General features: G+C 50.5%; 1 protein-coding gene across 1 annotated transcript; it reads left to right on the forward strand.

Moving 5' to 3' along the window:
• Positions 1 to 5,975: 5,975 nt before the first annotated feature.
• Positions 5,976 to 25,061, forward strand: PTPRH (protein tyrosine phosphatase receptor type H). The gene is given in 19 exon segments (XM_087421105.1): positions 5,976 to 6,098; positions 7,073 to 7,220; positions 8,693 to 8,959; positions 9,913 to 10,179; positions 11,087 to 11,353; positions 12,319 to 12,585; positions 13,534 to 13,800; positions 14,956 to 15,255; positions 15,598 to 15,864; positions 17,349 to 17,427; positions 17,544 to 17,591; positions 20,510 to 20,600; positions 21,011 to 21,101; positions 21,397 to 21,473; positions 21,566 to 21,700; positions 22,061 to 22,183; positions 22,392 to 22,552; positions 24,480 to 24,615; positions 24,717 to 25,061. Coding segments are annotated over 19 exon segments (3,183 nt in total). The 5' UTR covers positions 5,976 to 6,047; the 3' UTR covers positions 24,858 to 25,061.
• The last annotated feature ends 204 nt before the right edge of the window (positions 25,062 to 25,265 follow it).

A 25,265-nucleotide genomic window follows, 5' to 3' on the forward strand; every position in this document is an offset into this window, starting at 1 on the left:
GATCATTGACTGTGGACTGGATCTTGACTGACATCTTGACAAGACTGATGACTTGACACACACAATCAAATTCAGGTTAAGTGCTATTTCCCGAGTCCTTCAGTGTCCAGGTGCCGAGTTGGCCCCGTGGCTCCAGAGATGGATAGACTTGTCTCTACTCTCAAGAAGTTCCCACTCCGACAAAAGAAAGGAGAAATAGACGTAGCCACATACAATGTTATGAGTATTATAATAAGAGATTTGCTTAGTTAAGCTCATGCAGGAGGGAGTGGTCACCTGTGTGTAAGGTCAACCAGAAGGGGAAGGAGCAGCAGGCATTGGGTGGTGGAGAAAGAACTTGCCAGACAGAGGGGACGGCATGTGCCAAGACCTAGACTGTGCAAACAGCCTGGAGTGCCTACAAAAAACATTAAGAAGTTCTGTGTAGCTGGAGCAAAGCTAGGAGAGGAGGCTGGTGAGGTGGGCAGGGAGCAAATCAGAAAGAACTCAAATGGTAAAACAGACTTCATTCATTCATTCATTCATTCATTTAACTAATATTTATTGAGAAACCAAAAAATCTGTATAAATATCTCTTACAGTAAGGACAAATGGCTAACCAACTGTGAGGTGGACCAGAGTGATGTTGTATGGCATGACGGGGTGATCGAGGTCCCAGAGGGAGCCAGAGAGAGGCCCAGTGTGCTGCTGTCCCTGTCAGGTGAAACAACACTGCCCTTGCTAACCAGCATACAGGAAAAAAGCATTTTCCAGTTCCTTAGCTGCATACCAGGGCCAGGGGCTGTGTTAATTTGCTGAAGGAGTCCCCGCCTTGAGAAGAGAAGCTACCACTGACAGGATCACCTGATTAAGTTGAACATATCCACTTCCATTGCCCAAGATCCCTTGACTCCTACATAGACCAATCATGGGAATGGAAGGAGCATGCCTTAGGAATTGCCACAGCTGCATCTCCCAGGGTTTGACGGTAGCACCAATCTGCTATTTCCCTGAGAGGTATTTCCTTGGAAAGGTTGGAGATGTTCTAGTGGCTTCCATTGATCCTTCCCACCATAAAAGTCCTCACTCCACGGATCAAGGAAACCGAAGTGTTGGGTCTACCATTTTATTTCATTTATTTACTTATTTAAGTATTTTTTTTGTGTGAGGAATACCAGCCCTGAGCTCACATCCGATGCCAATCCTCTTTTTGCTGAGAAAGACAGGCCCTGGGCTAACATCCGTGCCCATCTTCCTCCTCTTTATATGGGACGCCGCCACAGCATGGCTTGACAAGCGATGTGTCGGTGCGCTCCCAGGATCTGAACCTGCGAAACCCGGGCTGCCACACAGCAGAGTGTGAGCACTTAACCTCTGCTCCACCGGGCCGGCCCCATCTACCATTTTATGAGTATGGCTATTCCAACTACACTCTCAAGAACTGAGAAAGGGACCACACAGTATTTTTCCAGTCCACACAGCCCACTGTATGAGAATCTCGGGCAACCCTCCATTTTTTACCTGACCCCCCCCCAACAAGGCACCAGTCAGATCATGGACCACAGTGGCATTTTGTGCCCTTATAGATTAGTATTGATTCAGAACCAGCATCTAGCAACCCTTACCTTCCCTTTTCCTAATCCACAGTCACGTTGAAGTTGGCCTCCAGGAAGTCAGGAGGAAGATTTACAACATACACTTTGGTTAGTATCAGCGGGTCCTTCCTGAAGGAAAAGCATCCCCCACATTAAAGGCGCTCCAAATCTGAGAACTGGCTCTGGTCCAGCAACTGGTATGAGGCTGCACGGGGTGTATGTGTTGGTGCCCAACCCGGATCTCCTTTAATGGCACAAAACACCCATCTCCCAGCTCCTAGGAGTGTCAGCTGCTCACAGATGACTCATTCTTAAGAGAATTGCCTTTGACCTAACAGAAACTGTCTTACCGGGAAGGTTATGAAACTTTCACCCCTGGAGAAACCTATAGACATAGCTGGGGGTACAAAGTTCAGACCCTCGCCCCCATGGGTAGATTACTCTCAAGTCATAGCCTCACTCAGCTCCTTCCCCTGCCCCATACTTCTTCCCTCACGCCCTTTCTCCTAAAAGCAAACCCTCAAAAAAAATGGTGAGCATCCTTGTCTCAGTCTCTGCTTCCAGAACACATGAGCTAAGGCACTGAGACGAGCCACCAGGGTGACTCAAGTCTATGCCTGCTCATCAGACCCAGAGAAACCATCGTTATACAGATCAAGTACCTCTTGTGCTTACTATCACGTTTGTAAGAAGGGATGAAAAGAACTCGAGTCTGGAGGGTTGTGCCAACTGCGGCTCCCCACAGTGACTCCGTGGAGAGTTCTGTTCTTAAGGGCAGAAGAAGAGAAGAAAGATCCTGCATGTTTCATTTCTGGTGTGCCTTCCCCATGCACGGGAATCTGCCAACATGGGGAAGAAGCAGCTGGGTTGTGTACAGGCAACTCTGTGGAGAAGTTGGGTTTTGAAGAGAGGGCAGATGAAGGATGACAGGCTGGTGTCGGTGGAGTTGAGAGAGGTGATTCTTTTCTTTTTAGGCAGGGAAAGTAAGCCTGTGTACAAGTTGATGGGAAGATCTGGGGGGTGGGGGGGGGAGGGGGGGAAAGACTGAGAGAAACAAAGATACGGGAAAGAGGAAAAGGCTGGAACAGAAACCTAAGCTGTTGAGAGGAGATCTGATCCATTGCCCACTGACAGGGCATTTGGGGAATATTTTAACCAGACTCTTCATTATACAGATGGGGGAAATTTCCCAAGAACAGTCTTGTGAGAACTGAGTTCTGCAGTTAAAATGGGATGTCTCTTCAAATAATATATATTTTCTGGGGCCGGCCCGGTGGCGCAAGTGGTTAAGTGCGCGTGCTCTGCTGCGGCGGCCCGGGGTTCGCCGGTTCGGATCCCGGGTGTGCACCAACACACCGCTTGGCAAGCCGTGCTGTGGCGGCGTCCCATATAAAGTGGAGGAAGATGGGCACGGATGTTAGCCCAGGGCCAGTCTTCCTCAGCAAAAAAAAAAAAAAAAAGGAGGATTGGCAGATGTTAGCACAGGGCTGATCTTCCTCACACACACACACACACACACACAAAAGTAACATATATTTTCTGAGTATAAAATATGCTTATGTAGGGGGCCAGCCCGGTGGCACAAGCGGTTGGGTGCACTTGCTCTGCTGTGGCTTCCCGGGGTTCGCCGGTTCGGATCCCGGGCGTGCCAATGCACCCCTTGTCAGGCCATGCTGTGGCAGGCGTCCCGTGTAGAGTGGAGGAAGATGGGCATGGATGTTGGCCCATGGCCAGTCTTCCTCAGCAAAAAGAGGAGGATTGGCAGATGTTAGCTCAGGGCCGATCTTCCTCACACACACACAAAAATATATGCTTATGTAATGAAAGCTTTAAATCAGAGAAAGCATAAGGAAAATTAAAAATTCTTGTAGGGCCAGCCTTGTGGCATAGTGGCGCGCTCTGCTTTAGCGGCCAGCGTTCAGTCCCTGGGCATAGACCTACACCACTCATCAGCCATGCTGTGGCAGTGACCCACATACAAAAAAAACAAAAAATAGAGGAAGATTAGCCACAGATGTCAGCTCTGGGTGAACTTTCCTCAGCGAAAAAAAAAAAAAAAAAAGTCTTGTATAGTTCCAATCGTAGGGTATTCAGGAATGCCCTGGGGTCAAGGGTGAGATGCATGAATCCACACATCTCAGGGGTGTGCAAGAGGAGTGAGTGAAGGGCAGGCAAAGTTCAGGCTTAGTGGCAAGTATTGAATTCCCAGGTCACATCGCCTCTGGGCCCCAGCCTCCTCCCCTGAAGTGAGAACAAAGTCCAAAAACTGAGATGCTCCAGAGCAGCACAGTACGTGTTAGTTCCTTCTCCTTTCTCATTTGTAACGTGTGCTTGACGCATGGGGACTGATATTACAGAAAGTGATAAAAATGGCCAACATTCATGAAATGATTACTATGTACAAATATGATGGGGTAGCCACGTCCATCCAAGACGTGGTCCTCACTTTCTGGTTTTCACATTTTTGGGGAGTCCCCTCCCACATGGAAGAGGTTGACCAGGGTAATGAGTTGGATATGCCAGAAATGGTGGTGTCTGCCTTCTGAAGCCATAAAAGACACGGAGTTCTGTCTTGTTCTCTCTCCTGGACCGTTGACTCTGGGGGAAGCTGGGAGCCATGTTGTGAGGATGCTCAGGATGCATCACAGTGAGATCCACGTGGTGAAGAGCTGAGGCCTCCTGCCAACAGCTGTGCAAGTGAACCATCATGGAAGTGGATCTTCCAGCCCCAGTCAAGCCTTCAGAAGAACGCAGCCCCAGCAAACCTCTTGACAGCAACCTCACAAAAACTCTGAGCCAGAACCACCAGGCCAGACCACTACTGAATTCCTTGCACACAGAACCTGAGAGACAGTAAGTGTTTATTGTGGTTTAAGCCACTAAGTCTTGGGGTAGTTTATTACACACTAATAGACAACTTATATATATGTATTTCCTCAGTATATCTCACCACAACTTTTTGAAGTAGACAGTGTTTTAAAATTTTATTTTTGTTAAGCACTACATAATATACTGCATGCTACATAATACACTACAGAACCTTCTAGCAGGGGTAGGTGAGCATAACTGAGTTGTTTTTCCATCACTCACGAAAATGCCTCCTTAGTCAATCAATGTTCTCCAAAGTCTTTGATACATAGTAACAATTAATGCCAGAGATGCGCCTACCTCTTTCCATCAGACTCTGCTGAGATGAATAACGGGCCACCCTTTTTTCAAACAGGGGACCCTGAGCTCTCCATGGCTCCAGAACTGGCCAGAAGTGGGTAGCTACTGTGTATCTGAGCTAGACAGTACTTTTAATTCCATTTCAAACACGAGGAGACAGAGACAAAGAGAGGCTGGATGGATGACGTTCAAGAGCACATAGGTGGTTAACGGCTGAAATGCGAACACAGGCATATGGCTCCAGTACCCACATTCCTCGCTTTCATACGTGTGTGAAATTAAGGCAGCTCGTGTGTGCATATAATCATCAAGTCCACAAAAACACCCGGAAAAGCCCTTCCGCACACTGGAGGTCTAGGGATGAACCAAAAATAGATGTGGCTACGATTTATGGAGTGTTTAAAAGAAGCCAGGCCTTATTCTAAGAGTTTATACATAGGAAAGCATTTCCCACAGCGTAATTATCAGCGATTGTGCCCATTTTTTTATAGATAAGGAATCTGAGTCACTGCGAGTGTAGCCACTTATTTAAGGTCACAGGTGAGTGTGGCAAGGTGAGTATGCAAATATGCTACCAACAGTCTGGGGTGTGTTGTAGAGACGGCCTAGGTTCCTGATGGGGCTAAGAGGGCGTCTGACCCAGCATGCGCGGTCTGTGAACTGAATCCTAACGGAGGAGCAGGAACGAGATCGCTGGAGAATAGGAGGAGGGTGCACCTCGGGGGAAGTGTGGGGAGTGGGGGGCGTGGACCGCACATGCAAAGGCCGGGAGGCAGGAACATACTGGGCTCCTTCTGTGAGAACTGCAAGGGCTTGTGGGGAGGCAGGAAGAGGCAAGAGGGGCCAGAGACTGAATCGAAAGGCAAACCCCACTTCGGGACAGATCTACCCCGGCCTGGTCTTGGTGGTAAGTGTCCACCTGTGAGATGCAGTAGTAAGACATCTTGCTCCCCTCGCTCCCTCCTGCTCCCTTCTGGGCCCTGCGAGTGCGTTCATACAGCAGCGCCTAATATCAGGATGTCTTACTTCAACTGAGTGAGGAAGGGGCCTTGGCAGGATAAAGCGGGGCCAGGCGGGGGCTGGAGGGGAGAACCCGTGACCAGGGGTGCAGGAGCGTCCAGAGACGAGGACCCGGGTTGAGGGCGGGGCTGCGGGCTCTCACGGCCGGCCTCCACTTCCTCCTCCTCCCTCCCCTGGGCTGTGGCCTCACCGTCGGGCTGGGAACCGGGAAATTGTTATGTTTAAAGTCCAGCAGGTGGAAGGTCCGGGGCTGGGACACCTGGGTCCCTTGGCAGTATCTGAGACATGATCGGCGCTGGCGGGGGCCTCCGGGCCTGGGGGAGCCTGGTGCTGCTGGTAAGTGTCCCCAGCCCCAGGGGAGCAGGGTCACAGAGAGGGTACATGGGGGCACACTCTAGGGTCTGAGGGAAGAGAGAGCTGGGGTCCCTGAAGTGGGGTCCTGAGGGAGTGGGAGCTGATGATTCTGGGGAGGAGGAAGCAGGCTTCTACGTTGGTGGAGATTGTCTGGGAGACTTACACCTGGGCTCTTAGATATTGCTGTGTCTGCTGCAGAGTCAACTCTGCTTTCTGGCAAGACTCAGGTATGCTTACAAAGACCAGGGAGTCAGGCCCCCAGCCTCCTCCCTCAGAGCCAGGAGTCCAGGCCCCCTCCTCCTTCAGACCCAGGGATCCAAGCCTCCAGCCCCTCCTCCCTCAGACCTAGGAGTCCAGGCCCCCAGCCCTCCTACCTCAGACCCAGGGGTCCAAGCCCCCAGCCCCTCCTCCCTCAGATCCAGGAGACCGGGCCCCCGGCCCCTCCTCCCTCAGACCCACGGATCCAAGCCCCCAGCTCCTCCTCCCTCAGACCCAGGAGACCGGGCCCCCGGCCCCTCCTCCCTCAGACCCAGGAGTCCAGACCCCCAGCCCCTCCTCCCTCAGACCCAGGAGACCGGGCCCCCGGCCCCTCCTCCCTCAGACCCAGGAGAACAGATGCCCAGCCTCCTCTCTCAGACCTGGTGTCTGGCTCCTGGTCCCCAGCCTCAGTCTCTTCCCCTGTTCCCAGTTTGTTGATTACGTCCCTGCCTCTAGTCCTCCAAGGCCATATTTCTTGGGAAGTGAAACCATTGAGTTTATCTCCCGGCCTTATCGGTGAAGCCAACCCTGGCTCCTGGGTCCCTGGAGCCCCGCCCCTGCCATGCTCCTCTGCCCTCCCCATCAACACACACACACCCAGAAAAGACTGACGTTAGAGTGACCTTTGTCAGAGCCCAGGCTGGAGGAGGAGACACTGCGTGGTGTCCCTCCTCTCTCTTAGGCAGCAGTGACCCCAGAGATGGGGGGCAAGGACAGAAGGTCGCTGGCTGGCCAGCCCAGCCTTGCAATCTCACCCTGGCCACGGAAGGTGAGGCTCCAAGTCTCATTGTCTCTCTCTGGGCTCTCCCCAGGGCCTGTGCAGCTGGACAGGAGCCAGGGCTGCTGGTGAGTGACCCCTGCTGAGTCCACTGCCCACACGAAGAAGTTGCACTCAACTCCCGCGACCTTCTGAGGGGGGTCTCCACGGAGGGCGCTGTGATCTGTGGCAGGCGCTGATGGGAGCAGTCCTTCCTGGACTCGGGGCAAAGACTAAGGGCGGTGGATGGGACAGTAGTGGTCTGCTCCCCTGCTCTCACCCCACCCTCCTTCCCAATTCTCAGCCCCCAACCCAGTCAGAGACCTGACCATGGAGACTTGGACCAACCGCTCCATCATCTTGCACTGGGCGGTCCCTAAGAACCCAAGCCCTCAAAACTATACCTACTGGTCCAGTGGCCTACAGATAGGGACAAAAATGAGACCTGAAACACACAATGACCAGTTATGCAGTGGATGGACTCACTTCGGCGTCCTCATATGAATTTTCTGTATGGACAGGGGACAGAGGCCCCAGGAAGACTGTCGAGGGTTCCACAGGAGAGAAGCACCCATGTCCATTCCCTGCTTTGTTCCCTTTTGTTTTGCATGGAGGAAGGTGGTAGGAGATGACTGAGAACCTACTGGAGAAGGTGTCAGCATGTCTGGCCCCCCTCTGCCCACAGTGGGGGCTGACATGTCCCTAGGTCTCGTTGGGCCAGACCTTCAGTGAGTCTGCAGGAGAGCCTGGCCACTTCCCAGGGATTGTCCATGGGCCCTCCTGGCTCGCCGTTAGAGGTTGGGAGAGTTTTCTAGACCATCATTTTAGGGGATGTCTCTCCTTAGCAACCAGGGTTGTGTAGGGGGCAAAGGCACGTTCCCTGAGCTCCGGGAGGCATAGGTACTATGGAATATGGACACTTTAACCCTTTGACTCTTTTCCTAGTTCACAAATGTGTCACCGTCTCGAGGATGGAAGCTCAGCTCATCAGCTCTGTCACCTTCACGTGGACAACATTCTGCTTTAGACCTCTGTTATCCAATATGGTAGCCACAAGTCACGTGGGGCTATTTAAATTTAAGTTCTTTAGAACTGCATAAAATTGCAGATTCACTTCCACGTTTCATGTGCTCGAGAGTTCTGTTGACATTCTCCCAGTGCCCCCTCAGCCTCCCACCGGGCTAGTACCTGCTATATGGAACAGTGGGAGAGCATCTCCACCATCACAGGCATTCTATTGGAAAGTGCTGGTCTAGATCCTTGCTGCTCAAAGTATGGTCCATGGGTGGGCAGCACCAGCATCCCTCGAGAGTTGATTGTAAATGTGGAAACTCAGTCTCATCTCAGACCTACTGAGTCAAAACCTACATTTTAACCAGATCCCCAGTGTTATGTATGCACTTTAAAGTTTGAGAAGCCCTAGTATAGACCATACATCCCACATGTCCTGGGCCAGTAGTTGAGGCAGGACTAGGAACTTATTTTGAGGGCTGAAATGCCCACTGGCTGTTTCCTCTATCTGCTCCCCTGCTGACCTGGATCCTTCTTCCTAATTTCTCAGCCCCCAACCCCGTCAGGGACCTCAGCGTGGAGGCTCAGACCACCAGCTCCATCACCCTGAGGTGGGTGGCGCCCGATGACCCTGACCTTCAGGACTACACCTACTGGATCCAGTGGACTGGTGATGGCGACAAGCCTGAGAACACAAGCACAACAGACACGAAGGTCACAGTGGATGGACTGAAACCTGGGTCCTTGTATGAATTTTCTGTGTGGGTGGAGACGAATGGATCCGTTAGCCCCCAGGAAACTCTCAATGCCACCACAGGTGAGAGGCAGCCACCATTCATTTTCATTCTTTCTTTCTTTTTTTGTTTTTAATGGGAAGTGACAGGCGGTGGTGGAGAGTTGAGAGGAGAACATGGCATATTCTGTTACCCCATGTTCCTTTTGGGTCACGTTGAGCAGGAGATGAAGAAAGAACACCTCCGGGGCCTCCAGGTTCTGAGTTGGGATCAGTCAGGTTGCAGGAATCTCTAGAATGCAGACCATAATAGTAGGAGGTGCAGAGCTGTGTAGGAGGCCAAAGCATGTTCCCTGAGCTCGGGGGGTGGGAGGGCTTAGGTACTATGGACTGTGGACAGTCTGACCCTCTGACTCTTCTAGTTCACAACTGTGTCACAGGCTTGAGGACGGACGCTAGGTCACCAGCTCCATCACTTCGACGTGGACAGCTCCTCTGCTCTAGACCTCCAGTGTCCAGTATGATAGCCACTAGTCAGGTGTATCTAGTTACACTTAGGTTCATTAGAGTTGTACAAAATTGCAAATTCAGTTCCACATTTCATGTGTTCAAGAGCTCTGTTGACGTTCTCCCAGTGCCCCCTCAGCCTCCCACTGGGCTAGAACCTGCTATATGGAACAGTGGGAGAGCATCTCCACCACCACAGACATTCTATTGGAAAGTGCTGGTCTAGATCCTTGCTACTTGCAATATGGTCCATGGGTGGGCAGCCCCAGCATCCCCGAGAGTTGATTGTAAATGCAGAAACTCAGTCTCATCCAGGACCTACTGAGTCAGAACCTGCATTTTAACCAGATCCCCGTGGTATGTATGCACATTAAAGTTTGAGAAGCCCTGGTCTAGACCATACACCCTACATCTCCTGGACCAGTAGTTGAGGCAGGACTAGGAACTTATTTTGAGGGCTAAAATGCCCACTGGCTGTTTCCTCTGTCTGCTCCCCTGCTGACACTGGATCCTTCTTCCTAATTTCTCAGCCCCCAACCCTGTCAGGGACCTGAGTGTGGAGGCTCAGACCACCAGCTCCATCACCCTGAGGTGGGTGGCGCCCGATGACCCTGACCTTCAGGACTACACCTACTGGATCCAGTGGACTGGTGATGGCGACACACCTGAGAACACAAGCACAGCAGACACGAATGTCACAGTGGATGGACTGAAACCTGGGTCCTTGTACGAGTTTTCCGTGTGGGTGGAAACGAATGGAGTCCTTAGCTCCCGGGAGACTCTCAATGCCACCACAGGTGAGAGGCAGCCACCACTAGTTTTCATTCATTCTTTTTTTCTTTGAACATGACATATTCTGTCACCCAGTCTTCCTTTTGGGTCACGTTGAGCAGGAGGTGAAGAAAGAACATCTACGAGGTCTCCATGTTCTGAGCTGGGATCCGTTAGGTTCTAGGAATCTACAGAATGCAGACCATAATAGTAAGGGTATCTTTCCTTAGCAACCAGGGCTGTGTAGGAGGCCAAAGCATGTTCCCTGAGCTCTGGGGCTTTAGAAATGTGGACATTCTGACCCTCTGACTCTTCTAGTTCACACTGTGTCACTGGTTTGAGGATGGACGCTAGACCACCAGCTCCATCACTTTAACATGGACAGCTCCTCTGCTCTAGACCTCCAGTGTCCACTACGATAGCCTCTAGTCACGTGTGCCTATTTAAATTTAAGTTCTTTAGAACTGCATAAAATTACATGTTCCGTTCCAGATTTCATGTGCTCAAGAGCTCTGTTGACGTTCTCCAAGAGCCCCCTCAGCCTCCCACTGGGCTAGAACCTGCTATATGGAACAGTGGGAGAGCATCTCCACCACCACAGACATTCTATTGGAAAGTGCTGGTCTAGATCCTTGCTACTCAAAGTATGGTCCATGGGTGGGCAGCACCAGCATCCCCCAAAGGTTGATAGTAAAGGCAGAATCTCAGTCTCATCCCGGACCTACTGAGTCAGAACCTACATTTTAACCAGATCCCCGTGGTATGTATGCACATTAAAGTTTGAGAAGCCCTGGTCTAGACCATACACCCTACATCTCCTGGACCAGTAGTTGAGGCAGGACTAGGAACTTATTTTGAGGGCTAAAATGCCCACTGGCTGTTTCCTCTGTCTGCTCCCCTGCTGACACTGGATCCTTCTTCCTAATTTCTCAGCCCCCAACCCTGTCAGGGACCTGAGTGTGGAGGCTCAGACCACCAGCTCCATCACGCTGAGGTGGGTGGCGCCCAATGACCCTGACCTTCAGGACTACACCTACTGGATCCAGTGGACTGGTGATGGCGACACACCTGAGAACACAAGCACAGCAGACACGAATGTCACAGTGGATGGACTGAAACCTGGGTCCTTGTATGAATTTTCCGTGTGGGTGGAGACGAATGGAGTCCTTAGCTCCTGGGAGACTCTCAATGCCACCACAGGTGAGAGGCAGCCACCACTAGTTTTCTTTCTATATTCGTTTATCACAGGAGATGATAGGCGATGGTGGAGAGTTGACAGGAAAACAGCATATTCTGTCACCCAGTGAACCTTTTGGGTCACCTTGAGTAGAAGGAGGTGAAGAAAGAACATCTCCAGGGCCTCCAGATTCTGAGCTGGGATCAGTCAGGGTCTAGGAATCTCTAGAATGCAGACCATAATAGTAGGAGGTGTGTCTCCTTAGCAACCAGAGCTGTGTCGGGGGCCAAAGCATGTTCCCTGAGCTCCGGGGGTGGGGGGGCTTAAGTATTGTGGACTGTGGACAGTCTGACCCTCTGACTCTTCTAGTTCACAAACTGTGTTACAATCTTGAGGATGGACGCTAGGTCACCAGCTCCATCACTTTGATGTGGACAGCTCCTCTGCTCTAGACCTCCAGTGTCCAGTATGACAGCCACTAGTCAGGTGTATCTAGTTACACTTAGGTTCATTAGAATTGTATAAAATTGCAAATTCAGTTCCACATTTCACGTGCTCAAGAGCTCTGTTGACGTTCTCCCAGTGCCCCCTCAGCCTCCCACTGGGCTAGTACCTGCTATATGGAACAGTGGGAGAGCATCTCCACCATCACAGACATTCTATTGGAAAGTGCTGGTCTAGATCCTTGCTACTCAAAGTATAGTCCATGGTTGGGCAGCTCCAGCATCCTAGAAGAGTTGATTGTAAATGCGGAAACTCAGTCTCATCCCAGACCTACAGGATCAGAACCTGCATTTTAACCAGATCCCCAGTGTTATGTATGCACATTAAAGTTTGAGAAGCCCTGGTCTAGACCATACACCCTACATCTTCTGGACCGGTAGTTGAGGCAGGACTAGGAACTTATTTTGAGGGTTAAAAGTGCCCACTGGCTGTTTCCTCTGTCTGCTCCCCTGCTGACACTGGATCCTTCTTCCTAATTTCTCAGCCCCCAACCCTGTCAGGGACCTGAGTGTGGAGGCTCAGACCACCAGCTCCATCACCCTGAGGTGGGTGGCGCCCGATGACCCTGACCTTCAGGACTACACCTACTGGATCCAGTGGACTGGTGATGGCGACACACCTGAGAACACAAGCACAGCAGACACGAATGTCACAGTGGATGGACTGAAACCTGGGTCCTTGTATGAATTTTCGGTGTGGGTGGAGAAGAACGGAGTCTATAGCTCCTGGGAGGCTCTCAGTGCCACCACAGGTGAGAGGCAGCCACTATTTGTTTTCTTTCTATTTTTCTTTTTTTTATGGGAGGTGATAGGTGGTGGTGGACAGTTGATGGGAGAACATGGCATATTCTCTCGTCCAGTGTCTCTTTGGATCACGTTGAGTAGGAGACGAAGACAGAACATCTACGGGGCCTCCAGGTTCTGAGTTGGGACCAGTCAGGTTGTAGGAATCTCTGGAATGCAGACCATAATAGTAAGGGTGTCTCTCCTTAGCAACCAGAGCTGTGTAGGGGGCCAAAGCATGTTCCCTGAGCTCTGGGGGCACTTAAGAATGTGGACACTCTGACCCTCTGACTCTTCTAGTTCACAACTGTGTCACAACCTTGAGGATGGACGCTAGGTCACCAGCTCCATCACTTTGACGTGGACAGCTCCTCTGCTCTAGACCTCCAGTGTCCAGTATGATAGCCACTAGTCAGGTGTATCTAGTTACACTTAGGTTCATTAGAATTGTATAAAATTGCAAATTCAGTTCCACACTTCACGTGCTCAAGAGCTCTGTTGACGTTCTCCCAGTGCCCCCTCAGCCTCCCACTGGGCTAGTACCTGCTATATGGAACAGTGGGAGAGCATCTCCACCATCACAGACATTCTATTGGAAAGTGCTTGTCTAGATCCTTGCTACTCAAAGTATAGTCCATGGGTGGGCAGCTCCAGCATCCTAGAAGAGTTGATTGCAAATGCGGAAACTCAGTCTCATCCCAGACCTACAGGATCAGAACCTGCATTTTAACCAGATCCCCAGTGTTATGTATGCACATTAAAGTTTGAGAAGCCCTGGTCTAGACCATACACCCTATATCTCCTGAACCAGTTGTTGAGGCCGGACTAGGAACTTATTTTGAGGGCTAAAATGCCCACTGGCTGTTTCTTCTATCTGCTCCCCTGCTGACACTGGATCCTTCTTCCTAATTTCTCAGCCCCCAACCCTGTCAGGGACCTCAGCGTGGAGGCTCAGACCACCAGTTCCATCACCCTGAGGTGGGTGGTGCCCGATGACCCTGACCCTCAGGACTACACCTACTGGATCCAGTGGACTGGTGATGGCGACACACCTGAGAACACAAGCACAGCAGACACGAATGTCACAGTGGATGGACTGAAACCTGGGTCCTTGTACGAATTTTCCGTGTGGGTAGAGACAAATGGAGTCCTTAGCTCCTGGGAGGCTCTCAGTGCCACCTCAGGTGAGAGGCAGCCACCATTTGTTTTTCTTTCTATTTTTTTTAATGGGTGATGATAGATGGTAGTGGAGAGTTGACAGGAGAACATGGCATATTCTGTCACCCAGTGAACCTTTTGGGTCATGTTGAGTAGGAGATGAAGGAAGAACATCTACAGGGCCTCCAGGTTATGAATTGGGATCAGTCAGGGTCTAGGACTCTCTAGAATGTAGACCTTAATAGTAGGAGGTGTCTCTCCTTAACGACCAGGGCTGTGTAGGGGGCCAACGTATGTTCCCTGAGCTCTGGGGGCACTTAGGAATGTGGAGACTCTGACCCTCTGACTCTTCTAGTTCACAACTGTGTCACAGTTTTTTTGTGTGTGTGTGAGGAAGATAAGCCCTGAGCTAACATCCATGCCAATCCTCCTCTTTTTGCTGAGGGAAACTGGCCCTGGGCTAACATCCGTGCCCATCTTCCTCTAGTTTATATGGGATGCTGCCACAGCATGGCTTGACAAGCAGTGCATCGGTACACCCCAAGGATCCGAACCCGGGCCGCCAGCAGCGGAGCGCACGCACTTAACCACTACGCCACGGGGCCAGCCCCTGTGTCACAGTTTTGAGGATGGACGCTAGACCACCAGCTCCATCACTTTGACATGGACAGCTCCTCTGGTCTAGACCTCCAGTGTCCAGTACGATAGCCACTAGTCACGTGTGGCTATTTAAATATAAGCTTATTATAATTACATAAAATTACAAATTCAGTTCCATATCTCTTGTCCTCAAGGCCTCTGTTGAGAAGCTTCCAGTTCCATATGAGAATCCCACAGGGCTAGCGCTTGCTATATTGGACAATGGAAGAGGATTTCCATCTTCACAGAAATTCTGTTGGAAAGCACTGATCTAGATCCTTGCTACTCAAAGTATGGTCCATGGGTGGGCAGCACCAGCATCTCTCGAGAACTCACTGTAAATGCAGAATCTCAGTCCCATCCCAGACCCACTAGGTCAGAACTTGCATTTTCACTACATCCCGAGTTATATGCACGGAAAATAAATTTGAAACGCACTAGTCTAGACCATGCAGCTTAGCTGTGAGTGGGGGAGATGAGCAGGCTCAGATATGAGGGTTCTTGAGGATCCAGCTTCTTGAGGTGCTATCCTCACTTCTCAGCTCCCAGTGAAGTCATGGATCTACAGATTGAAACTCAGACCAACAACTCGATCACTCTGTCATGGAAGGCCCCCGCGGACCCCTACTCTCATCTCTTCATGTACTGGGTCCAGTGGGCCAGTGAGGGACATCCTCAGAGGGAGCGAGATCTCCGAGGACTTCAGACCAACCAGACAGGCAGTACCAATGCGACCAGGTATGAAGTGGAGACCCTGGAGCCCGGGACTCTGTACACCTTCAGCGTGTGGGCAGAGAGGAACAATGTAGCCAGTTCCAAACAGAGCCTCCGTGCATCCACAGGTGAGATGGGCCTCCTTTTACCTGGTGAGGGGTGTAGGTCAGACCTTGGGGGCAAGGAGGGGTGAGTGGACTACAAATCCCATTAGGCCATGGGGGGTCATGACTTAATAAGCTGCAGTGATACAGAGAGTCCAAGGGCTCATGGGAGTTGCAGTTTGAGGTGACCTGTTGTGTGTCCATTTGAGGACAATGGGAAATGAGGAATGAAGAGGTATTTTGGTTTGGGGGAAGGAAAGGATGGACGAGTTCTCAAAGAATTGGTGTCACTGATGGTGAACTGGGGGAGGGATGGAAAGCCATCTTGGAGGGCTCCTGCTGATTCCTTTTGTTCTCTCCACCTAGCCCCGGACCCTGTCACCATCACCTCCTGCATCAGCACCTCTGGGGGCTATGGGGTCATCCTGACCTGGTCCTGCCCCCCAGGAGGCTATGAGGCCTTTGAGTGGCAGGTGGGTAGACAGCAGGGCTCCCAAGACAATTCTTCCTGTGAGACGGGTGTATCCGTGTTGGGTCTCCAGCCGGCTTGGTCCTACACAGCCACCGTTACGACCATCTGGGATGGAATGAGGGCCCCGTCTACCCCCAGGACTTGCAACACCGAGAAAGCAGGTGAGCAGAGCCCCACGGGGACAGAGAGCTTTGAAGAAAGTCTCTCTAGACCCCATCAGGCTCTGTTGTGAGGGAGTGTCATGAACCCACGGGGGCCTTTTTGTTTGTTTGTGTTTTGTTTCCTGCCGTTTTAAAACAGTATTATTGAGACAGAATTCATATAACATACAGTTCACCCACTTAAAGTACAATTCAATGGCTTCTAGTATATTCTCTGTATTGTGCAACTATCATTACTATCAATTTTAGAATATTTTCATTATTCCATAAAAAAATCTTGCCCTTTAACCATCACCCCTTAATTTTTCCCCAGTTCCCTACCAACTATCCATTGGCAATCTCTAATCTACCTACTGTCTCTATAGATTTACCTGTTTTGGATGTTTACTAAAAATACAATCATACAATGTGTGGTCCTCTGTGACTGGCTTCTCTCACTATCAAGTTTTCAAGGTTCATCCGTTTGTGGCGTGTATTAGTGCTTCATTACTTTTCCTTGCCAAATAATATTCCATTGTATGGATAGACCCCATTTTGATTATCCGTTCATCCGATGATGGATCAGTTGGGTGGTTTCCATTTTTTGGCTATTATGAGTAATGCTACTATGAACATTCATGTACACGTTTTTGTGTGGATGTATGTCTTCATTTCTCTTGGGTATGTACCCAGGAGTGGAATTGCTAGGTCATATGGTAACTCTACGTTTAACCATTTGAAGAACTGCCAGATTTTTTTCCACCATGGCTGCACCATTTTTCACTCATCGGTGGGGTATTTGAAGAAGTTCAAACCTCATGCTCAGGAAATCTTTGGTCATGTACCATTGACTGTGGTTGTGGGCCTCCCTGGGCCACATCAGTCACTTCCCAGGAATCAGAGCCTCTTATAAGTTTGGGTCTCTCCTCTGGAGAGATACTGCAGGTTGGTGAAATGATAAATGGGTGCTACTCCAAACAGGGCTTGGGTGGATCCCACTGTCCAGGAGTGTCCCTCGCTTAGCAAAAAGTGTCTCTGAGAGCACAGATCCTCTTGGATCTTGGGCTGGATCACTCTTTGTGGCAGGGGACTTTCCTGTGCATTGTAGAATGTCGAGCAGCATCCGTAATTAGAGGCCGGTGGCACCACCACCCTAGTTGTGACAACCAAAAACCTCTCCAGACATTGCCCGATGTCACCAGGGGGCAAAATCACCCTTGCTGAGAACCACTAGTCTAGGTCAAGGAGGGGGAAAGTTATTCTTCAGCAACCAGGTCACCTGAGGAATGATGTTTTTGGACCAGGCTCCTTGGGAACCAAGAGTCTAAGAGGAAAGGTTGGGTGGGAGGTGGGGCTTTATCCAGAAGATTTCTCCTTCCCATTCTCTGCCCCAGCATCCACGCTGCAGGCCCTCTGATCACAGTCTGAGCAAGGACAGACCTAGGAGAGACAGGACACAGGACATAAGACCAGGGCTCTAACGCTCCCCATGCATCCTCCCCCAGGGGTCATTGCCGGAGTCGTTGTCAGTGTCCTCCTGCTTCTCATCATGGTGGTCCTGGTGGTTTTCTTCCTGAAGAAGAGGTAAGACTTGGTGCAGGACTCACCAGCCACCTGGAGGGTGGGGGCTGGGGGAAGGGTGAGGATTCCTGGATCCAGCCTCACTCCCTGAGCCTTTCATCCCAATGTCCTTTTCCCAGGCGTAAGAAGAGTGAGAAGAAACCAGCACCCATGGATCGAGACTACAGGTGAGAAGGAGGTTTTGTGGAGCATCCAAAAGAGTCGCTCTCAGGTCAAATCAAGGGGTATTTTCTGGTCATTGGATAGGTTAGAGGGCGGGGTCAGTGAATCCACTCACACAAGCCTAATGATCTCTGTGACAGCGATCACCTTCTATGTGTCAGGCACTGTTCTAGGTACTGAGGAAACAGTGAGTTAAGCAAAGATTCCTGCCTTCATGGAGCATACATTCTAGCACAAGAGGACATTAATAAACAGGATAATAAAGAATGTGACACTTACTTGGAGACAAACAAAGCAAGAGGTGGGGACAGGAAGGGTAGAGAAATATTCTAGAGAGGGTGTCCAGGAAAAGCCTTCCTAAGATGATGACTAAGAAGAAGTCATTTGAGCATAGACTTGAAGCAAGTGAGGGGAGGAGCCATGTGCACATCTGGGGAAAAGGCATTTCCAGGCAGAGGGACCAGCAGGTGCAAAGGCCCTGAGGCAGGAGCCTGAATGAAGGGGAAGGTAGAAGGTAGTAGGAAATGAGGTCAGAGAGGTATCTTGTGGGGCCAGTTCAGGTAGTTCCTTGTAGATGAAAGTAAGGACTTTGGTTTTATTCAGAGATAGGAGTTTTGGGAGGGTTTTGAATAGACCAGTGACACAATCTCACATATTTAAGAAGCAGAGGCAAAAGCAAGGAGACAGAAGAAGAAGGTTGTAATAACCCAAACAAGGGGTGATGGGTCTTGAACCAGCAAATGGTTAGAGGTAGTCAGATTCAAGATATAGTCTGAGTGTTTAAACAACAGATCTGCTTAAAGGATGGATGTGTGGTATGAGATTCAGAGAGGGCTCAAGTGTGACTCCAAGGAATTTAGCCTGAGCACCAGGGAGACTGGGATCACCATTGCTTGAGATGAAATGACTATGGATGAGCAGCTTGGGGGTATCAGGTATCAGGAGCTCACCTGTGGACACATTAAGTTTGAGACGTTTGTTGGACATGCAAGTGGAGACGATGAATGGGCAGTTGGATCGACAGCTCAATGGTTCGATTGTGCAAATGTCTTCATCACTCTGAATCCTCTTTTTTTTTTTTTTTTTTTTAAATTTTTTGTTTATTGCAGTAACATTGGTTTATAACATTGTAAAAATTTCAGGTGTACATCATTGTACTTCTATTTCTGCATAGATTACATCATGTTCACCACCAAAATACTAATTACAACCCATCACCACACACATGTACCCAATTATCCCTTTCACCCTCCTCCCTCCCCCCTTCCCCTCTGGTAACCACCAATCCAATCTCTGTCCCTATGTGTTTGTTTATTGTTGTTATTATCTACTACTTAATGAAGGAAATCATACGGTATTTGACCTTCTCCCTCTGACTTATTTCACTTTGCATAATACCCTCAACGTCCATCCATGTTGTCACAAATGGCTGGATTTCATTGTTTCTTATGGCTGAGTAGTATTCCATTGTGTATATATACCACAGCTTTTTTATCCATTCGTCCCTTGATGGGCACTTAGGTTGCTTCCAAGTCTTGGCTATCGTGAATAAGGCTGCAATGAACACAGGGGTGCATGTACCTTTGCAAATTGGTGTTTTCAAGTTCTTTGGATAAATACCCAACAGTGGAATAGCTGGATCATATGGTAGTTCTATCCTTGATTTTTTGAGGAATCTCCATACTGTTTTCCATAGTGGCTGCACCAGTTTGCACTCCCACCAGCAGTGTATGAGAGTTCCCTTCTCTCCACAACCTCTCCAACACATGTTGTTTCCTGTCTTGTTAATTATAGCCATTCTGACGGGTGTGAGGTGATATCTCATTGTAGTTTTGATTTGCATTTCCCTGATAGTTAGTGATTTTGAACATCTTTTCATGTGTCTGTTGGCCATCTGTATATCTTCTGTGGAGAAATGTCTGTTCAGGTCTTTTGCCCATTTTTAATTGGGTTGGTAGTTTTTGTTGTTGAGATGCATGAGTTCTTTATATATTTTGGAGATTAAGCCCTTATCAGATGTATGGTTTGCAAATATCTTCTCCCAATTGTTAGGTTGTCTTTTCGTTTTGTTGATGGTTTCCTTTGCTGTGCAGAAGCTTGTTAGTTTGATGTAGTCCCATTTGTTTATTTTTTCTATTGTTTCTCTTGCCCGGTCAGATGTGGTGTTTGAAAAGATGTTGCTAAGACTGATGTCGAAGAGCGTACTGCCTATGTTTTCTTCTAGAACTTTCAGTTTCAGGTCTTACATTCAAGTCTTTAATCCATTTGGAGTTAATTTTTGTGTATGGTGTAAGGTAAGAGTCTACTTTCATTTTTTTGCATATGGCTATCCAGTTTTCCCAACACCATTTGTTGAAGAGAGTTTCTTTTCCCCATTGTATGTTCTTGGCTCCTTTGTCAAAGATTAGCTGTCCATAGATGTGTGGGTTTATTTCTGGGCTTTCGATTCTATTCCATTGATCTGTGTGTCTGTTTTTGTGCCAGTATCATGCTGTTTTGGTTACTATAGCTTTGTAGTATATTTTGAAATCAGGGAGTGTGATACCTCCAGCTTTGTTCTTTTTTCTCAGGATTCCTTTAGCTATTCGGGGTCTTTTGTTGTTCCATATAAATTTTAGGATTCTTTGTTCTATTTCTGTGAAAAATGTTGTTGGAACTTTGATAGGGATTGCGTTGAATCTATAGATTGCTTAATCTAAAAAAAAACCCAAACAAGCCAAGCTTATAGATACAGAGAACAGATTGGTGATTGCCAGAGGCAGAGGCTGGAATGGGTGAAAGGGGTCAAAAGGTACAAACTTCCGGTTATAAGACAAATAAGTTCTGGGGACATAAAAAACAAACAACAACAAAACACCTTTTCTTTTATCCCAAGAGAACAGGATTAAAGAAGGTTAAATTCTTTGCGGCCCCCTCCCCACAGCTTTGCAGGGCACATTTTGGCAGAAGACTTTGCTGACCACGTCAGGGAAAATGAGAAGGACAGCAATTGTGGCTTCGCAAATGAGTACCAGGTGGGGTGGAAGGAAGGAGGCTGAGCTGAGCCCCACGTGCCCACCCCGGACCTCTCACACCTTCGGGAGTCAACAGAATCAGTGACACACGCTTTGTTGGCTCAGACAGAAATTCTCAGGCACGATTATCTTTTCAACTCATTGAAATCTTACACTAAATACAGGTCCTTGGGTCAGTCCCAAAGAAACACCTATGTTTTCCTCTGTCACCTTCTCTCCCATTGACCTCTCCAGTCCCCATCATCCCCCCAGTCCTTCCAAATGCCCCACGGGGATGGTGGCACAGAATTCCAGGGTGTGAGAGTAAACGGGGTGGTGCTGAAGACAGCAGAGGGATCAGCGGGGGTGTCCTGGGGGGAAGGTGGAGAAATTCCAATGCCCATGCACCTCTCCTCTGCCTCTGCCCCCAGCAATTGGTCCTGGAGGGCTACAACCAGCCTCAGATTGTGGCCTCAGCTCCGGAAAACAGCTTCAAGAATCGTTATAGAAATGTGCTGCCCTGTAAGTCTCAAGCCTCTACAACTTTGTCCCCAATTGTGACTTTGTCAAACCCCCATCCCTGGTCCCCATCCCTTATCCCCCTGTGAGAGACAAAGCTCCTGCCTCTGGTGAGGGGACAGCCCCTTGACCCTCTCCTCCCAGCTGAGGTCCCTCCGTCTCTCTCTGAGCTCCCAGTGTCTGTCGGCACCTTGGCATGACTTTCTGTCCTTGGGTCTCGGTCTCGTCTCCATGCCTCTCTGAGTCTCTCGGTCTCTCTCGCCTCTCTCTGCATCACTAATGCTGGCCTATCCCCTAGATGACTGGTCCCGTGTGCCCCTGGCATCCCTCCACGAGAAGCCAGGCTCCGACTACATCAATGCCAGCTTCATACCTGTAAGGTTGCAGTTGGGAGCTGGGAGGATGCTGAGCGAGCCTGAGAAGATAAGGGCCAGGGGGGTCAGGACTGGCCTGTTTTTCTCCACCAGGGTCTCTGTGATCCCCAGGAGTTCATTGCAGCCCAGGGCCCCCTGCCCCAGACCGTGGCTGACTTCTGGCGCCTGGTGTGGGAACAGCAGAGCCACACCTTGGTCATGCTGACCAACTGTGTGGAGTCCGGCCGGGTGAGAGACCTGGGTCCTGGGTGCTGCCCCTTGAGCTCTAACCTGTGACCCTGCCCCGGACACTGATCCCAGTGTAGACCTTGACCCAGACTTCACTCATTCCCTCCATTATGACCCCAGCCTCTTCCATCTCCCCCAGTCCATCCATTGGTCCATATATGGGGTGAAGCTGATCCCAATGACCTTGAGAAGGGGTGCTCCTGGCTGGGAGGAATTGACCCCTGGCTGCCCGTGGGTCTTGCCTCATTGCCAAGGCAGGAGACATTCCCCAGCACTGAATACAAGAGCCACGATGCAGAGGGGCATCAGGGGAGGTTCTCCAGGGCCTCCTGTTCTCTGACCCGCCAGTCCTCCCCCCAGGTGAAGTGTGAGCATTATTGGCCCCTAGACGCCCAGCCCTGCACCCATGGGAACCTACAAGTGACCCTGGTGGGTGAGCAGGTGATGGAGAACTGGACGGTACGAGACCTGAAGCTTTGGCATGTAAGTCCTGCCCCCGCATCAGCCCTGTCCTGGCCCTCAATTCCTCCCCATGACATTCCAGGCAGCCCCCTCCTCAGAACTTCCAATGAAGTCTAACCTTCCGTCACTCCCCCAAGGGACCACAGTGTGCCCCAGGGATGCCCCAGTCAGAACCCAGCCCCCGGTCCTCAGCTCTCCCTCGCCCAGCCCCCTCTCCCCCTCGGTCTAGATGCAGGAGCAGAAGACTCTGTTCGTGCGTCAATTCCACTACATGGCCTGGCCAGACCACGGCGTCCCCCACTCCCCAGACCCCTTGCTGGCTTTCTGGAAGATGCTCCGGCAGTGGCTGGACCAGACTCGGGGGGAAGGCCCCCCCATCGTGCACTGCAGGTGAGGACCCTCTCCCTGTGAGAGAACCACCCCCTCGGGACTCAGGAAACGGGGTTATCTGGGTCTTCGGGAACTTGTAGAGGAAGGAGACAGAAGAGAGGAGAAGGAGATGGAGGAGATGGAGGCAGAAGGTAAGTGGGTATTGATGCAGACTAAGAAGAGAATGAGGATAAGGGTGGAAAGATGGAGAAGAGAGAGGACAAGGTCGAGGAGGAGATGGTACGAGTGAGGAGCAACAGAAGGGAGGAAGGGGAGAAGAGCAGGAGGGGGAGCAGACAAAGGTTTTGAGAAACATTTGAAACACCTCTTGGGCTCCTGTGCTGGGCCTCACCCATCAATCGTTCTCCTGATAATTACGCTGAAGTCTCCGTAGATGAGATTTCACTAACTGCACGTAGGAGGGGGATGGGAAGGGGCTTGCTCCCGAGTGACAGACAGCCTCTGAAATGGGGGCCCTGGTTTCGGTGACACTTGACACTTAGGGAACACGGATGTGTGTCAGTTCTGAGTTCAAGGCCAGTAGTAAGTGGCTGAGTGGATGTCCATGGTGGTGCTCTTCACCTCTCTGCTGAACTGCGTCCTAACACCTTCCCTGTCCCCAGATAGTACCCTCTGGAGGTGTCCCCAGCAGAATGTCGTCCCTTCCCCCAAGTGCAGAAGGGAGTCTTGCATATAGTGATTTTTTTTTTTTAAAGATTTTATTTATTTATTTTTCCCCCAAAGCCCCAGTACATAGTTGTACGTCATAGCTGCACATCCTTCTAGTTGCTGTATGTGGGACGCGGCCTCAGCATGGCTGGAGGAGTGGTGCCTCGGTGCGCACCCGGGATCCGAACCTGGGCCGCCGGCAGCGGAGCGCACGCACTTAACCGCTAAGCCACGGGGCCGGCCCTGCATATAGTGATTAAGACGATTAGCTTGAACCATAGAAAGGAATGAAGCACCCATTCATGTGACGACGTGGATGCTGGAAAACAGTATGCTGAGTGAAAGGAGCCAGACACGTCAGGCCACATAGCGTACGATTCCGTGTACATGAAATGTCCACAATTGGCAAATCCACAGAGCCAGAAAACAGACTGGTGGTTGCCAGGGGCTGGGGAGAGCAGAGAATGGGGAGTGACTGATAATGGGTATGGGGTCTCCTTTCGGGGAGATGAAAGTGTTTGAGAACTAATTAGAGGTGGTGGTTGCACAACATTGTAAATGTACTAAATGCCACTGAACTGTTCACGTTAAAATGGTTAATTTGGTGGCCGGCCCTGTGGTGTGCTGGTTAAGTTCAGCGTGCTCCACTTCTCCAGCCCGGGCTCACAGGTTTGGATCCCGGGTGCGGACCTACACCACTCGTCAGCCATGCTGTGGCAGCGACCCACATACAAAAAAAATAGAGGGAGATGGGCACAGATGTTAGCTCGGGGCTAATCTTCCTCAAGCAAAAAGAGGAGGATTGGCAACAGATGTTTGCTCAGGGCGAATCTTCCTCAGCAAAAAACAAAAAACGAAAAAAGGTTCATTTTATGTTTAAACATTTTTTTAAATTATCGGCTTGGGAATTCATCTTCTGGTGTGTGAACCCCAGCTCTGTCACTTATGAGCCGAGTGACCTGGGACAAGCGACTTCACCTCACTCAGCCTCAATTTCCCCATCTGTGAAATGGGCATGCAAATAGTTCTCGCTTTTCAGGCGTGGGAGGAGTGAAAAGGCACCTACTGCACTTGGGACAGGGCCTAGCGGATGGAAAGAACTCAGGGCAGAGTCCTATGTAATTACTTTCCTCTTAATTAATAACCCCCACTTACACTGTATCCCTCAGAATAGTGTCTTGCTGAATAATACCCTGACCCTGGGTGCTCCCCAAACAGATCCCTCCAATCTGACAAGACTCCCCCTCCCGTGGTCTGACCCCTTCTTGTCCCTGCCTAGTGCTGGCGTGGGCCGCACGGGCACCCTCATCGCCCTGGACGTCCTGCTGCGGCAGCTGGAGCGTGAGGGCCTCGTGGGGCCCTTCAGCTACGTGAAGAAGATGAGGGAAAGCCGGCCGCTGATGGTGCAGACTGAGGTGATGGGGTTCCTGAGGGGCACAGGGCGGGTGGGGGGTCCTGGAGGAAGGCAGGCCAAGACTCAGGAGGGCACCCCTCACCCCCTTGTGCCCCCTCCCAGGCCCAGTACATTTTCCTGCACCAGTGCATCCTGCGGTCTCTCCAGCTGCCATCCCCAGTCCTGGCTGAGAAGGAGGCCACATACCAGAATCTGCTCTACGAGAATGTGGCCGCCATCCAGGCCCAGCAGCAGGAGGCCTAAGCTGTGGGAGAGCTGAGACCCCAGCCCAGCTAGACTCAAACTCTGCATCCCTACTTCAGCCCAGATTCCTGGACCCCTGGGTGAGGAGAGGGCTGGGGTCGCAGACTCCTGGGTCCTGCAGGAGGAGAGGGCTGGCAGCCTAAACTGTTTTCCTAGGGGGGAGAGGTCAGGTGGAGGCCAGGATCCTGGATTCCTGGTTCCTCGAAGGAGGGGAGGGATGGGAGGTAGGATTTCCTTGTTCTGTGAGGGAGGAGGACGCTGGAGGACCGGGCTGCGGGGTCTCAAGGAAACAAGCTGGATTCTGAGGAAGCAAAGAATTAGGGTCTGAATTCTGCCTACCCAAGGAGCAAGGACAGGCAGGATCCTGCCCATCTTTTACTCCAGAAGCCAAATCAGTCTTCTAGGATC

Source organism: Ceratotherium simum, chromosome 33, assembly GCF_057802395.1.
Source record: "Ceratotherium simum simum isolate JZ-2026a chromosome 33, ASM5780239v1, whole genome shotgun sequence".
In the NCBI taxonomy this organism is placed as follows: Eukaryota; Metazoa; Chordata; class Mammalia; order Perissodactyla; family Rhinocerotidae; genus Ceratotherium; species Ceratotherium simum.